Consider the following 11,526-nt stretch of genomic DNA (forward strand, 5'->3'; position numbering starts at 1 on the left):
AACCATCTCATTCGGTTACAAGCATTTGTACTCATCTGTGGCAGCAGCTGTTTCATTATGACCACCAACCTCTTCATGTGGTGGAGTGCAAACCCATGGAGGCGTCTTCTGCGCGCTCTTGCGTAACTTTGGCTCTCCTCTTACAGTAACCGCTGACCAGGAAATCGCACACTGCGCACCCTGGTTCTTACTGCTGACCTATTTCTCTCTCTCTCGATAAACCTAGCTCATGAGGTTATCCTCACTTGTTTTGCAGGGAGAAAACTAGCCTGCGTTTCTCTCTCCAGACATAATTATTTGGACATTGAGCTCATGGCAGCTGAATGGGTGTAAGCTCCTGTGCTGGTGCTCTTAAACAGCCATCAGCTTAGCTTAAGAGTTGTTCTAACCAGATTAATTACGAAGTAGCTAATTAAGAAAGTGCAAAGGTAGCTAATTAAGGAAGTCTCACCCATGGCTTATGAGGTTTTGCAGCCAGTGCTATCAACTGCAAACCGCACACCTCTCAATAAGGCGTGCACTTGTATGAGGAGATTGTTTCTAAATAAAACAAGCAACAAGGGTTATTTCCTTCTAATGGCATCATTCTTAGAGTGCAGTTGGTTGTAAATATGAATCTGGTTATTTTTTAGGTGCTGGCTTTTATGATGAGGTAGGTGGTTGGCTTTCATTCCCAGCAATCTAAGAACATGGCAAACGAGTTCATGCTTCTTGTAAACAGCACAGTCATATCACCACCAAGAGCAAGCACAGTTCACAGCTGAGGACCAGCCTTTGCGAAAGGCTTTGCTTGTTTTTCTTCCCCTTGCAGCAACAGACTCAGCCCCTGGATGCCCAGTGGGTCATCTCTGGCTCTGAAATGTTGCTTAGAGCAGCCTTCAGGGACGTGGTTGTTTTACCAGGAGTAGAAGACACAACTGTAGATGTAGTAGCAGTCCCATGGTGTCTTCTTGTAACCTGCCGGGCTAAGCAACCTATGGTCACAGGTTGGTATCTGAGCCTCATGACCTTTCCTATTCCTTTTGTCTTCTTCTTGCCTCTCACTAATCCCCCTTCCCTGTCCCCTTGCTTACTCCTCTGCTTGGCTGTGCCTGCTCTGACAGCTCAAGCAGGGATCCTGTTGTGCAGCAGCTCTCATGGAACATTGGAGGGAGCACGTTGCAGAGACGTCTGCATTAGCGTGGGCTGGGAGGCACAGCCATGATGTGAGCCCGGGTAGATGCCAAACCTGTGCTTTGACCTGTGGATATGTTGGTCTGCAGGTGTGAGTCAGGCTTCTTTGGACCCTTGACAAGAAGTAGATGCTCCTGGGGGTGTTCCAAGGTGCTACAGACCAGGTCAGCCTGTTCCACAAAATCCTTGCTTTTAAAAGTGCACAAAAATTATTGAAAGAATGCAAAGATTGCAACCTAAGAGCTTGAAACAACCCAAGAACTGTTTTTGTTTATATTTGGCAAGCCAGAGGACAATGGCTTGAAAACCTAGAAGTTGAGATGGCTTCTTGAGAGTAACAGACAAAATTTTAAGGGGATGAGTGATTTACTGATGAGTCCTATGGTGACCTATGGTTTGGTACTTGCATGATGGGTATAGATAGGATCATAGAATCATAGAATGGTTTAGGTTGGAAGGGACCTTTAAAGGCCATCCAGTCCAACCCCCCTGCAAGGAGCAGGGACATCTCCAACCAGATCAGGTTGCTCAGAGCCCCGGCCAACCTGGCCTGGAATGTTTCCAGGGATGGGGCATCCACCACCTCTCTGGGCAACATGGGACAGGGTTCCACCACCCTCAGTGTAAAAAAATTTCTTCCTTATCTGTAGTCTGAATCTACCTTCTTCTAGTTTAAACCCCTTACTCCTTCTCCTATAACAACAGGCCCTGCTAAAAGTTTCTCCCCATCTTTCCTATCAGCCCCCTTTAGGCACTGGAAGGCCGCTCTCAGGTCTCCCAGGAGCCTCCTCTTCGCCAGGCTGAACAGCCCCAGCTCTCTCAGCCTGGCCTCATAAGAGTTTCCATATTGGCTGTGAGTTCTGGCTGTCCTGGGAGATGACCTGACAGATCAGACCAAAAGCCTGCTGCCATGTCACCATCATAGGGTAAAATGTGAGACTTGCCTTGATCTCCTTCCTTTGTCTCCTTCCCCTTCTTCCTCTTCTTTGCTCTCTGATATTATTTTTAACCTTGTGCTTAAGAAGAATCTAGGTGTGTGGGACAAGTCTGCATCTTCTACAGCATTGTTACAAGGTGGTGACAAAAAAAACCAAACAACGCCACCTGCTTAAAATGTCTGTGATTGCCTGATACTGCTTGGCAGGCTCAGAGCTGTTGGTGGGGATGGGACTTTCAGGAGCTGAGAAAATACCAGCCAGACTCAGCACCCGAAACAAACCACGCTTTCTGTCTTTGCTACTCACACAAACTTTTTCCATCTTTGCTAAGTGTTCTCTGTACTTCCAGGGCTGGATAGCAGTAGCAGCTTCAAGTCCTCAGCTCTTCAGATAAACCACACTCCTGCTTTCTAACTTTTATTTTCCTTTTGTTTATTTATTTCTCCTTCAAAAAACTAGCTCTGTTTTCCCATCTTTTTTCTGTAACTTCAACAAAAAGATTCAAAATATATTTGACGCTCTTTGGGGGTCACAGACTGAGTAGTCTCTACCCAAAATGCTGTTTTCTGGGCATAGCTGTCTGTGAGTAAGTTTTAGTGGTTTTGCCAGTACAAAGTGTGGCGTTTCTGTTTTATCTGCTTTCTTAGTAAGCACAGTATGTTTGTATCATGATCAAAGTTCCCTGTTCCAGTAAACGGAGTTGGTTTATCTCTTCTCTAACTTACCTCTATAATTTTGGGGGTTATCTTTTTATTTCAGACTTCTGAAATCTATACTCTAGGCCTCCTTCGCGTTGTAAGGCTTGCCACATGACTGAATCTCTGTCACCTTTTATAACCATTTGGTGTCTGTCCGGCTTGATCACTCTGATAACTGGCAATGATAAGCATGGTTATCTGATCGTTTGCTACACAAATTCAATCTCAAACTTCCCTTTCTGCTGGGTTTTACTCACCCTTTACTCATTGCCAAGCAAACTGACTACTAAGCTGCTGCTCAGATTTTGCAAAGTAATATGAAACGGAGACAGAGCGCAGTGCTGGACTGGAAACCTTTCTGTTGAGGAGCGTTTTGCTGCAATTCCTCCCACATCCCCCCACACATAATGGTATCATTAAAGGACATCGAATAAGCAGAAATTTGCACTAATATTTTTCGCACTGAAGGTTGTAGAACACTGGCAGAGGTTGCCCAGAGAGGCAGTGGATGCCCCATCCCTGGAAACATTCCAGGCCAGGTTGGCCGGGGCTGTGAGCAACCTGATGTGGTTGGAGATGTCCCTGCTCCTTGCAGGGGGGTTGGACTGGATGGCCTTTGAAGGTGCCTTCTAACCCAAACCATTCTATGATTCTATCAATTCTCCGAAACAAGAGCGAGCCAGCTTTAACTGTTGAACCTCAAACTGGTAATTAATGTTTCCTTGAACCAGTGTTTATCTGCTAGGTCAAGGGATAATACGAAACCTGTGACTGTGCTATGAATTTAGGTTACAAGCTGACTCATCTGATTTTGCCTGGTGTAGATTAGGGAGGGTTTAGGCTCACTAGCACAGCCGGAGGGAATAACCCCCATCAGCAGAAGTTGCGATGATCAGATCTCCAGTTAGCACAGCTGGATCTGGAGAAGATGCTGTCACCTGAAAGGACCTTGCTTCTCATTGGCGATTTGCATCCTTGGCCTCTGCATCTCTAGAAGTTCTGTATTTGCTGTTGCATTTGCCCATGGCATTTTTCCGGTGCCTGAGAAGGGTCACACCATCCCCAAGACAGCAGCAAACAAAACATCTGCGCCTTTGCAAAGCAGCCTGCATTTTGAAACACGGAACTAGAGCGCTAGTGCACTTGAGCTTTAAATAAACCCAAGCGTGCTTTAAATAAATCCACCTGCACTGCTAGACGTCCACCTACGTGAGTCCCGTTGTGACTGTGGTAGAAGTGCTCCGTCAGTGTGCTCTACATTTAAGCACTAACTGATGGCACTGAACGTACTGGAAGGACACAGCATGGAGAAAATTACGATTGAAGTTAGCAATATGTGGTTAATCGCTTCAATTATCTGCCTGACTCGTGTTTTTCCTCGTGTAGCTGGGTATTGACCCTGCTCCACAGAAAATGTGTTGAAATGGGTTGAACTTGAAATTCACAGATAACGTCAGACCCAAGTTAATGCTTAGCAGTGGAAACGCACTCACCATTTTAGGAGAGGAACGTTTCCCCACAAGGAAACGTTCAATGTGTGGTGTTGAAACCGTCGTTGTAAATTCCTTTCCAATCAGCTAATTAGATGGATAACTAGGTAGTTTCCCACTTCTTTTTTTTTTTACTTTTTTTTTTTTTTGTCTGTCTTTGGTATGAACCTATTAAGTATTACTTCATATTTTTTCTCCAGGTATCGTAGTTTCTCTATCGATAAAATGGTATGAATGATACAAGCCCTAACTTTTCTACGGGCTTTACGTTCTGCTGTAGCAGAGCTAGATGTTAACAAGATAATTTTAGGTTTCTAGCATCATGCAAGTCTCTTACATGGCCGTGATTGAACTGAGTGTTTTCTTGCCTTATTAAAAACCCTTCTTTAGAAAGAAAGGAGGATACCACAGAGTTATTTACTATTCTTTTTAATTACACAAAGATAAATAAGTAGATACATTATTATTATATTTTTCACCAGCATAAATAGAATTACATAAATAGACATTTCAAAGTGTAAACTAAAGATGTGTAAAGAATTCCCGTTACTTTTTCAACTTGGCACCTGATGGTGTCCAGATTCTGAATTCACAGAGTTAAAGATCATGGGGGAAAGCACATTTTTGCAAAAAACTGAGAGTTCTTAATTTTTGATATATTCTGATAGATTCTAGCTAATCATTGTAGCTTGATTCAGTTTTGCAGAGACTGAATCAGACCCTTTCGTTTCATCGCTGTTAGGCAAGGAAGGTCTCTTCCACGGCTCCCTGCTCTGACACTACTGACTCCCTTTAAGCCTGGTGTTGAATTAAGGGGGTGACACATGTGCAGCCCACAGTGATTATTTTCTTCTCCAACCGGTATGATTGCTGGCAGCCCTTCTGCTCCCTCCGGAGGACGAGGATCTCCTGTTTGATGGGGACGGAGTTGACGCTGTAGTCCAGCTGCCCATCCAAATTCACACACCTGGAGTGGCGGCACTTGGCCTCAGCAATCTCCCGGGGGAAACGGTTGTGGTCCTCATCAATCCTATAAGTTGTCATGAAAGAGATTATTGGAAATGGAAGTGCTGCTGCATCTCTGGAGACATGATAGTCTGGATTGCTATGGGCTCCCAGCTCAGGAACCTGTACCTCCTGGGAGATTTCCTATGAAGGGGCAGTAGACCCTCCATTACTCAAGGTTTTTAAGCGTAAGTAAAGTGTAAGTAAGTAAACACTGCAGATTTTTAAGTGCAAGACAAGCATGCTAGGACTGCATGCAACTACCTGTGCAGAGAACTTGCTTGAAATAGGCACTGATTTTGAAAGATCAGTTAGAAATTACTTGAGCTTCCCAACATGTCAGACTGACTAATGGACACAAAGACCTTCAGCTCCCCTCCGAAACATGAAATTTTCTTAGTATCTGACGCTGATGTTATTAACCACCATTGAATTTGGAGCAATCTTAGCCTTCTGAGGTATTTTTATGATGTCTTAGGTAAAGAAGGGTTTTTGAAGATAAAGCTTGCTCGAATATACAAATAGATTAATTAAATTACAAAAGTAATTTTTTTTTGTATTCTGTATGTTGGCCTAGACCAAGTTTTTGCTCTGTCCTCCTTTCTGTGTTGATTGTCTTTCAAAGAGGATTATACAGACTGTGGATACCCTCATATTTCCAAAATCGCTCAACAGTGAAGCAGAGATAATAAAGATGTGGGCCTAGCCTCCGCATTATCCTTGACCGTAGGGACAAGTATTTCTAGACCTGTAGGGACAGAGAACATACCTGTAATCCCATGGAGCCAGAGAGCGGCTGCTGACATCAAGAGTCGTTTTGGTGTCCTGGTTCATGTTACTGATGCTTAGGTTGACTCTCACAGTTTGAGGGAATTTTGAGTCTTTTTGGGTCAGGCATCCAGCATATGCTTGCTTGAAGAGGCTCTCTGGTTTGAGTTCAGGCCGTATCACCTTCCCATAGGCAGAACTGCTGGCTGACAGCACGGTCAGCAGCATTAAGAGAAGTGACCTGAGCTGAAGACAATTGCTGCATTTAGAACACAACACAGGTCTCGCTGCTGCAAGGCAGCACGCCTAACGACTCTTCTGTGGGGCTGGGAAATTAATCCACCGTTGGCCTAGCTGATAGTTAAAGCCTATGCTCTAGGTTGGAGCAATTACGGAAATGTGTGCCATATTTCACATCCACTCTTGCTTTCATTAACTAATTCTCACAGTGTTGACAGGTATGGTGTACACTCAGTTATAATTTGGTAAAAAAAAATAAAGAAAATAATATAATGCAGATGATACAGAAAGGAAACAACAACGAAATTGAGTTTTCAATGCATTTCCTGACTCAGATTATCTTCGCTAACACACTTGTGCAGTCTCATTGCTGCCCCATGCCGGTGCTATTCAGCAGCATTCTTTCGTTTTAGTAATTTTTGATTATTAATGGTTTAAACAAGCATTTTAAAGGCAAGTGCAGATCCCTATTCCTATTAGAATTTAAATATATCCCTGTCAAATTGCGGGAAAAAACACAAAGCAAGTTCTTACCAGAGAAGCACAAGTGATTGAAGACATCTTCCTTCTCTTACTGCAGCTGATGCTTGTGCTGGGCTCTGTTGAACTGAAGGTGTCTGGGCACCTTTGCTGCTGGATTTCTTATAAGGGGTTCTGTGCTGTCCTACTTAGTATGGAGTAGGTGTTTTTTTCCAGCCTTAACGGTGGTTTCTGACCATAAATTAAAAAATGTATGTGTATATATATTCCATTATCTCAGGTGGAAGACAGGATATGGGCTCCGCCTTTCTCAGATGATGTCATTACTTTAGCCATGTCACTCAAGTAGCAATGAAACTCAACGATGACAGTAGAAAACCACAAAAAAAATGTGATTTTGAATTGAGACTAGAGCTGTCATTGAGTCAAACATAAGCTGATGGGCTTTATGGTCTTGACGTGGGATGCTGGAGGTATGAAAACCACTAATGCCACTGGCACTGCCGAATTGGATCAGTTTGCTCTTAGGTCAGTCTGATCTCTTTCCATCCTGAATCGGGCAGATGTTGGGCAGCTGGGTCCTGTCCAATTGCGCTCCAGCACTGGGCAGGTGCTGTCACTTGTCTTGATGTCTGAGGAGCTAGGTTCCTTCTCTAGCTCCTATTTTTTTCTCAAATTTCCAAGTCCAGATCAGGCAATTTTATTCATGTTTAGCTCCTATTTTTTTTTTCTCAAATTTCTGAGTCTGGATCAGGCAGTTTTTATTCATGTCTACACCTCAGGCGCGATATGTCAGTTTTGTTCAGAATGCTTTGTGATAGTGAGTTCTCAAATTCAGTCATTCTCCATCTCGGAAAAAAACCCTGTGAACGTTGTTTTTGAGTTTGCCGCCTTTTAATTTCACTTCAGCCTCTTGTACTATGAGACACAGCTTTGATCCTAAGGAAAGGGACTTGGGAAGTGTGAAAACTGGAAGGAACTGCAGGTACCTCCTCCATGGTATCGCATGCTGCACTTGAAAATTTTGGGAGCTAATGTGCCTTGCATTGTGTGGCAAGGTGTGCCCCATGCCATTATTACTCCAGTCAGGATCCCTTTCTCCCTTTCAGGGGTATTTTTCTAGATTTTCACTAAGACATTGTGAGGGGGTTGCAGACCTGGAGAGGTTGGGCTGCTTCATGACTGTGGCCCCTGTGACTCCTGAAGTCAAACTTCGGGTCATTTTTGTAGCTCTGGCTGATAGTAACTGCCTTGTTTCTTGTTATTTCTTAGACACGTATCTTGACGAGCCCTGAATGCTCGTTAGAAACTGTGGGCTTGACCCTGAAAGAGGTCTTGCCTGCAAAGAGGGATGCCTGTATTCGTTTCTCTCATCTGCTTTCAGGGATTTAAATCAACAGCCCTGTAGTAAGTGTTTTGGTCACTGGGATGTATGGGATGCTCTGGGACAGGCTGCTTCTGTGGCATCATTCAATATCCTTTGCTGAGAGCTCAGAGCTCTACAGTTACACCAGTCAGCAGCAAAGTAGGAATGTGAAAATTTTGGATAAAGCAGATGCTGGACCAGGAACTGGAAACTTGATGTCTCTCCCTGACAAATATCCCAACCACTAGCCTACAGTGTCTTCTTCTCCCTGGCAAATACTTCACGGCATAGCTAACTGGGACAACTCAACATCTCCCAAGGAAAGACCCTCTGCCCAGAGTGCTACAAAACCTGGCACACAGAGAGGTTAGGCTCAAATCTCTCAGACTGCTGCTTCCCAGGCAATGATGCTGATCATAATGAACTATGAGACATAGTAAACCAGCTACTGCCATCTTCTCTGATGAGGTTCATGGAGAGCCGGTGGGCAATGGAGAGATACAAGGGTGTTGATGCTGCTCGTCGGCTGAATTTCAGAGAGATTCTTGGCAAAAGGGCTTACATTTTAGAAAGGAGGGAGTGAGTGCTGAATCTATCCTTCTCTAACACGTCTTTCTTAGGAAATGGCTCTTGTCACTTTGCTCTGACAGTGGGTTACAAGTAGTTAGGATGTGCACCATAAAGTAACACTCAGTGTACCAGCCTTGGTCTACTGACACATACCTGCTCTCAGGTCTAATTTTGGTGATGTTTTCAGATGAAAATGATGCAAATAAAGTGTGTTTTTTTACATTTGCTAAATGTTTACGTGTAAGTCCAAATTTTACTCACCTTGTGCCATCCAAAGGAGGATGTAAGGGCAGAATTTAGTTTGCAGTTTCTGGGATAGCCATGACCTATATCAGCGTGTTTAAAACATGCTGATACTTGAAAAGTTAAATGCATAATTCAGTTTCCCTCTTAGAGTGAGAGATGTACAGGTTAAAGGAAATGGTTCCCTCAGATGGGGTTTTCTCTAATGCCATTTACTGAAATATCCATTCAAAGTGGGTCAGTTAAATTTCCAATTTTAGAAGAAAAAAACCATTTCAAAAGCCTACAAGGTAGTGGAAGGTCAGATTCAACCAGCCTGACCCTAAATCCAGGCTTGTCTACCCTAAATGTGTCAGTGGTTTGGGTTACCTCAGTACCTGAAAGGTGAACAGTTAAGCATTCAAACACGGCTAACGTCATGCAACACTACGATGGTGGAAAAAAAAACTTTCCATGGTTTATTTTGAGCCATGAATACATTTGTTTGCAATTGTCGTAGGCAAGGTGAGAGAGTCTTAGGAGAAAATATACTTATTGAAATGCTTCCACCAGGTCTGAATTATACAAATGAAACTCTGACATTTCTGATTCTAAGATTTTTCTGAGACCCAAATAGTTATTTTCCAATTCTTCCTGGTCTGTAGTGAAAACAAAAATTGAACATTATTTTTTTTTTCTGTGAGATTATGTTTTACCCCATGGCATTTTTTCTATTCCGACACTTAGCTCTCTCTTAACTAGAGATCTGAGAACGAGGACACTAAAAAAAGCTTACTGAAAGAAAAAGATTATTAAAGACTATTTAAAGCCTTTTGAAATCAAACCTAGCCCTTCTCTTGGCTCTAGGGAAAGCTTTCTTGAGAATAAGTTGCTACTTAAGTAAGTGCTTTACCCCGCTGGGATCCTTAGGACACTCAAATCTGAGTATCTTGGCCTCAATGGCACTTTCTCCTCTGAAAGTCACGGTGTGAGTCAGTGCCAGAGCTTATCTCCAAATACTTAAAATATTTTTTTTCAATCACTACCTGTTAAATTTATGCTACTTCACGAAGATAAAGAGCTTTTCTATTTACATGTAGGAAGATATATGTATTTTTTTCTTCTTGGAGAGAATGCATTTTCTTCCTCTTGAGTACATATTCTTAGAAATCCCTGTAAGCTGAGGCTACACTCTTCTTATTATGTACTTCGGAGACAAAAGGAAGTCCAAGGAGAATGCAGGCCCTCTCTGGAAGGAAAGGGGTGACATGGCTACCTGGGACATGGAGAAGGCTGAGATGCTTAATGACTTTTTTTTGGCTCAGGCTCTGCCAATAAGGTCTCTAGTCAGGTCACTCAAGTTGCACAAGGCAAAAGCAGGGACTGGGAGAATGAGGAACTGCGTGCTGTAGCAGAAGTGCAGGTTCAGGACCATCTAAGGAATGGCTGCACTCAGAGAGTGGTGGTCAATGGCTCATTGTCCAGGTAGAGACCGGTGACAAGTGGCATTCCTCAGGGGTCCGTATTGGGCCTGCCCTGTACAGCATCTTTGTCAGCGACATGGACAGGGGGATAGAGTGCACCCTCAGCAAGTTCGCTGACGACACCAAGCTGTGTGGTGCCATTGACACACTGGAGGGAAGGGATGCCATCCAGAGGGACCTTGACAGGCTGGAGAGGTGGGCCCGTGCCAACCTTATGAAGTTCAACCAGGCCAAGTGCAACATCCTGCAGCTGGGTCATGGCAATCCCAGGCTGGGATTGCTACAAATACAGGCTGGGTGAAGAATGGATGGAGAGCAGCCCTGAGGAGAAGGACTTAGTAGTACTGGAGAATGAGAAGGTCAACACAGAATCAAAGAATCATAGAATGGTTAGAGTTGGAAGGGACCTTCAAAGGTCATCTAGTCCAACCCCCCTGCAAGAAGCAGGGACATCCCTGACTAGATCAGGTTGCTCAGAGCCTCATCCAGCCTGGCCTTGAATGTTTCCAGGGATGGGGCTTCCACCACCTCTCTGGGCAACCTGTTCCAGTGTTCTACAAATCGCATTGTAAAAATTGTTTTCTTAATATCCAATCTAAATCTACCTCCTTCTATTTTAAAACCATTACCCCTCGTCCTATCACAACAGGCCCTGCTGAACAGCCTCTCCCCGTCTTTCTTGTAGGCCCCCTTTAGGCACTGGAAGACTGTTATAAGGTCTCCCCAGAGCCTCCTCTTCTCCGGGCTGAACAGCCCCAGCTCTCTCAGCCTGGCCTCATAGGAAAGGTGCTCCAGCCCTCTGATCATCTGTGTGGCCCTCCTCTGGACCTTCTCCAACTGGTCCATGTACTTCTTATGTTGGGGGCTCCAGAACTGGACACAGTACTCCAGGTGGGGTCTCACCAGGGCAGAGTAGAGGGGGAGAATCACCTCCCTCGACCTGCTGGCCACGCTCCTCTTGATGCAGCCCAGGATGCAGTTGGCCTTCTGGCCTGCTCATGTTGAGCTTCTCGTCCACCAGCACTCCCAAGTCCTTCTCCTCAGGGCTGCTCTCAATCCATTCCGTGCCCAGCCTGTATTTGTGCCTGGGAT

The 11,526-nt window shown here is 44.3% G+C and overlaps 1 protein-coding gene across 1 annotated transcript; it reads right to left on the minus strand.

The window, feature by feature from the left end:
- Positions 1-5,091: 5,091 nt before the first annotated feature.
- IL17A (interleukin 17A) lies at positions 5,092-6,342 on the minus strand. Its single transcript, XM_010123499.2, has 2 exons — positions 6,074-6,342; positions 5,092-5,329 (listed from the first exon to the last, which is right to left on the minus strand). The coding sequence occupies exons 1-2, from the start codon at positions 6,298-6,300 to the stop codon at positions 5,092-5,094; spliced, it is 465 nt and encodes a 154-aa protein (XP_010121801.2). The 5' UTR covers positions 6,301-6,342.
- Positions 6,343-11,526: the final 5,184 nt, after the last annotated feature.

This window comes from Chlamydotis macqueenii, chromosome 3 (assembly GCF_036417535.1).
Source record: "Chlamydotis macqueenii isolate bChlMac1 chromosome 3, bChlMac1.mat, whole genome shotgun sequence".
Taxonomy (NCBI): Eukaryota; Metazoa; Chordata; class Aves; order Otidiformes; family Otididae; genus Chlamydotis; species Chlamydotis macqueenii.

Bases quoted from the DNA above. Each gene is read 5' to 3' on its own strand.
- IL17A (XM_010123499.2), bottom strand. From the start codon at position 6,300: ATGCTGCTGACCGTGCTGTCAGCCAGCAGTTCTGCCTATGGGAAGGTG. The intron at 5,330-6,073 runs GTATGTTCTCTG...GACAACTTATAG, and splicing joins CTGGCTCCATGGGATTACAG to GATTGATGAGGACCACAACC.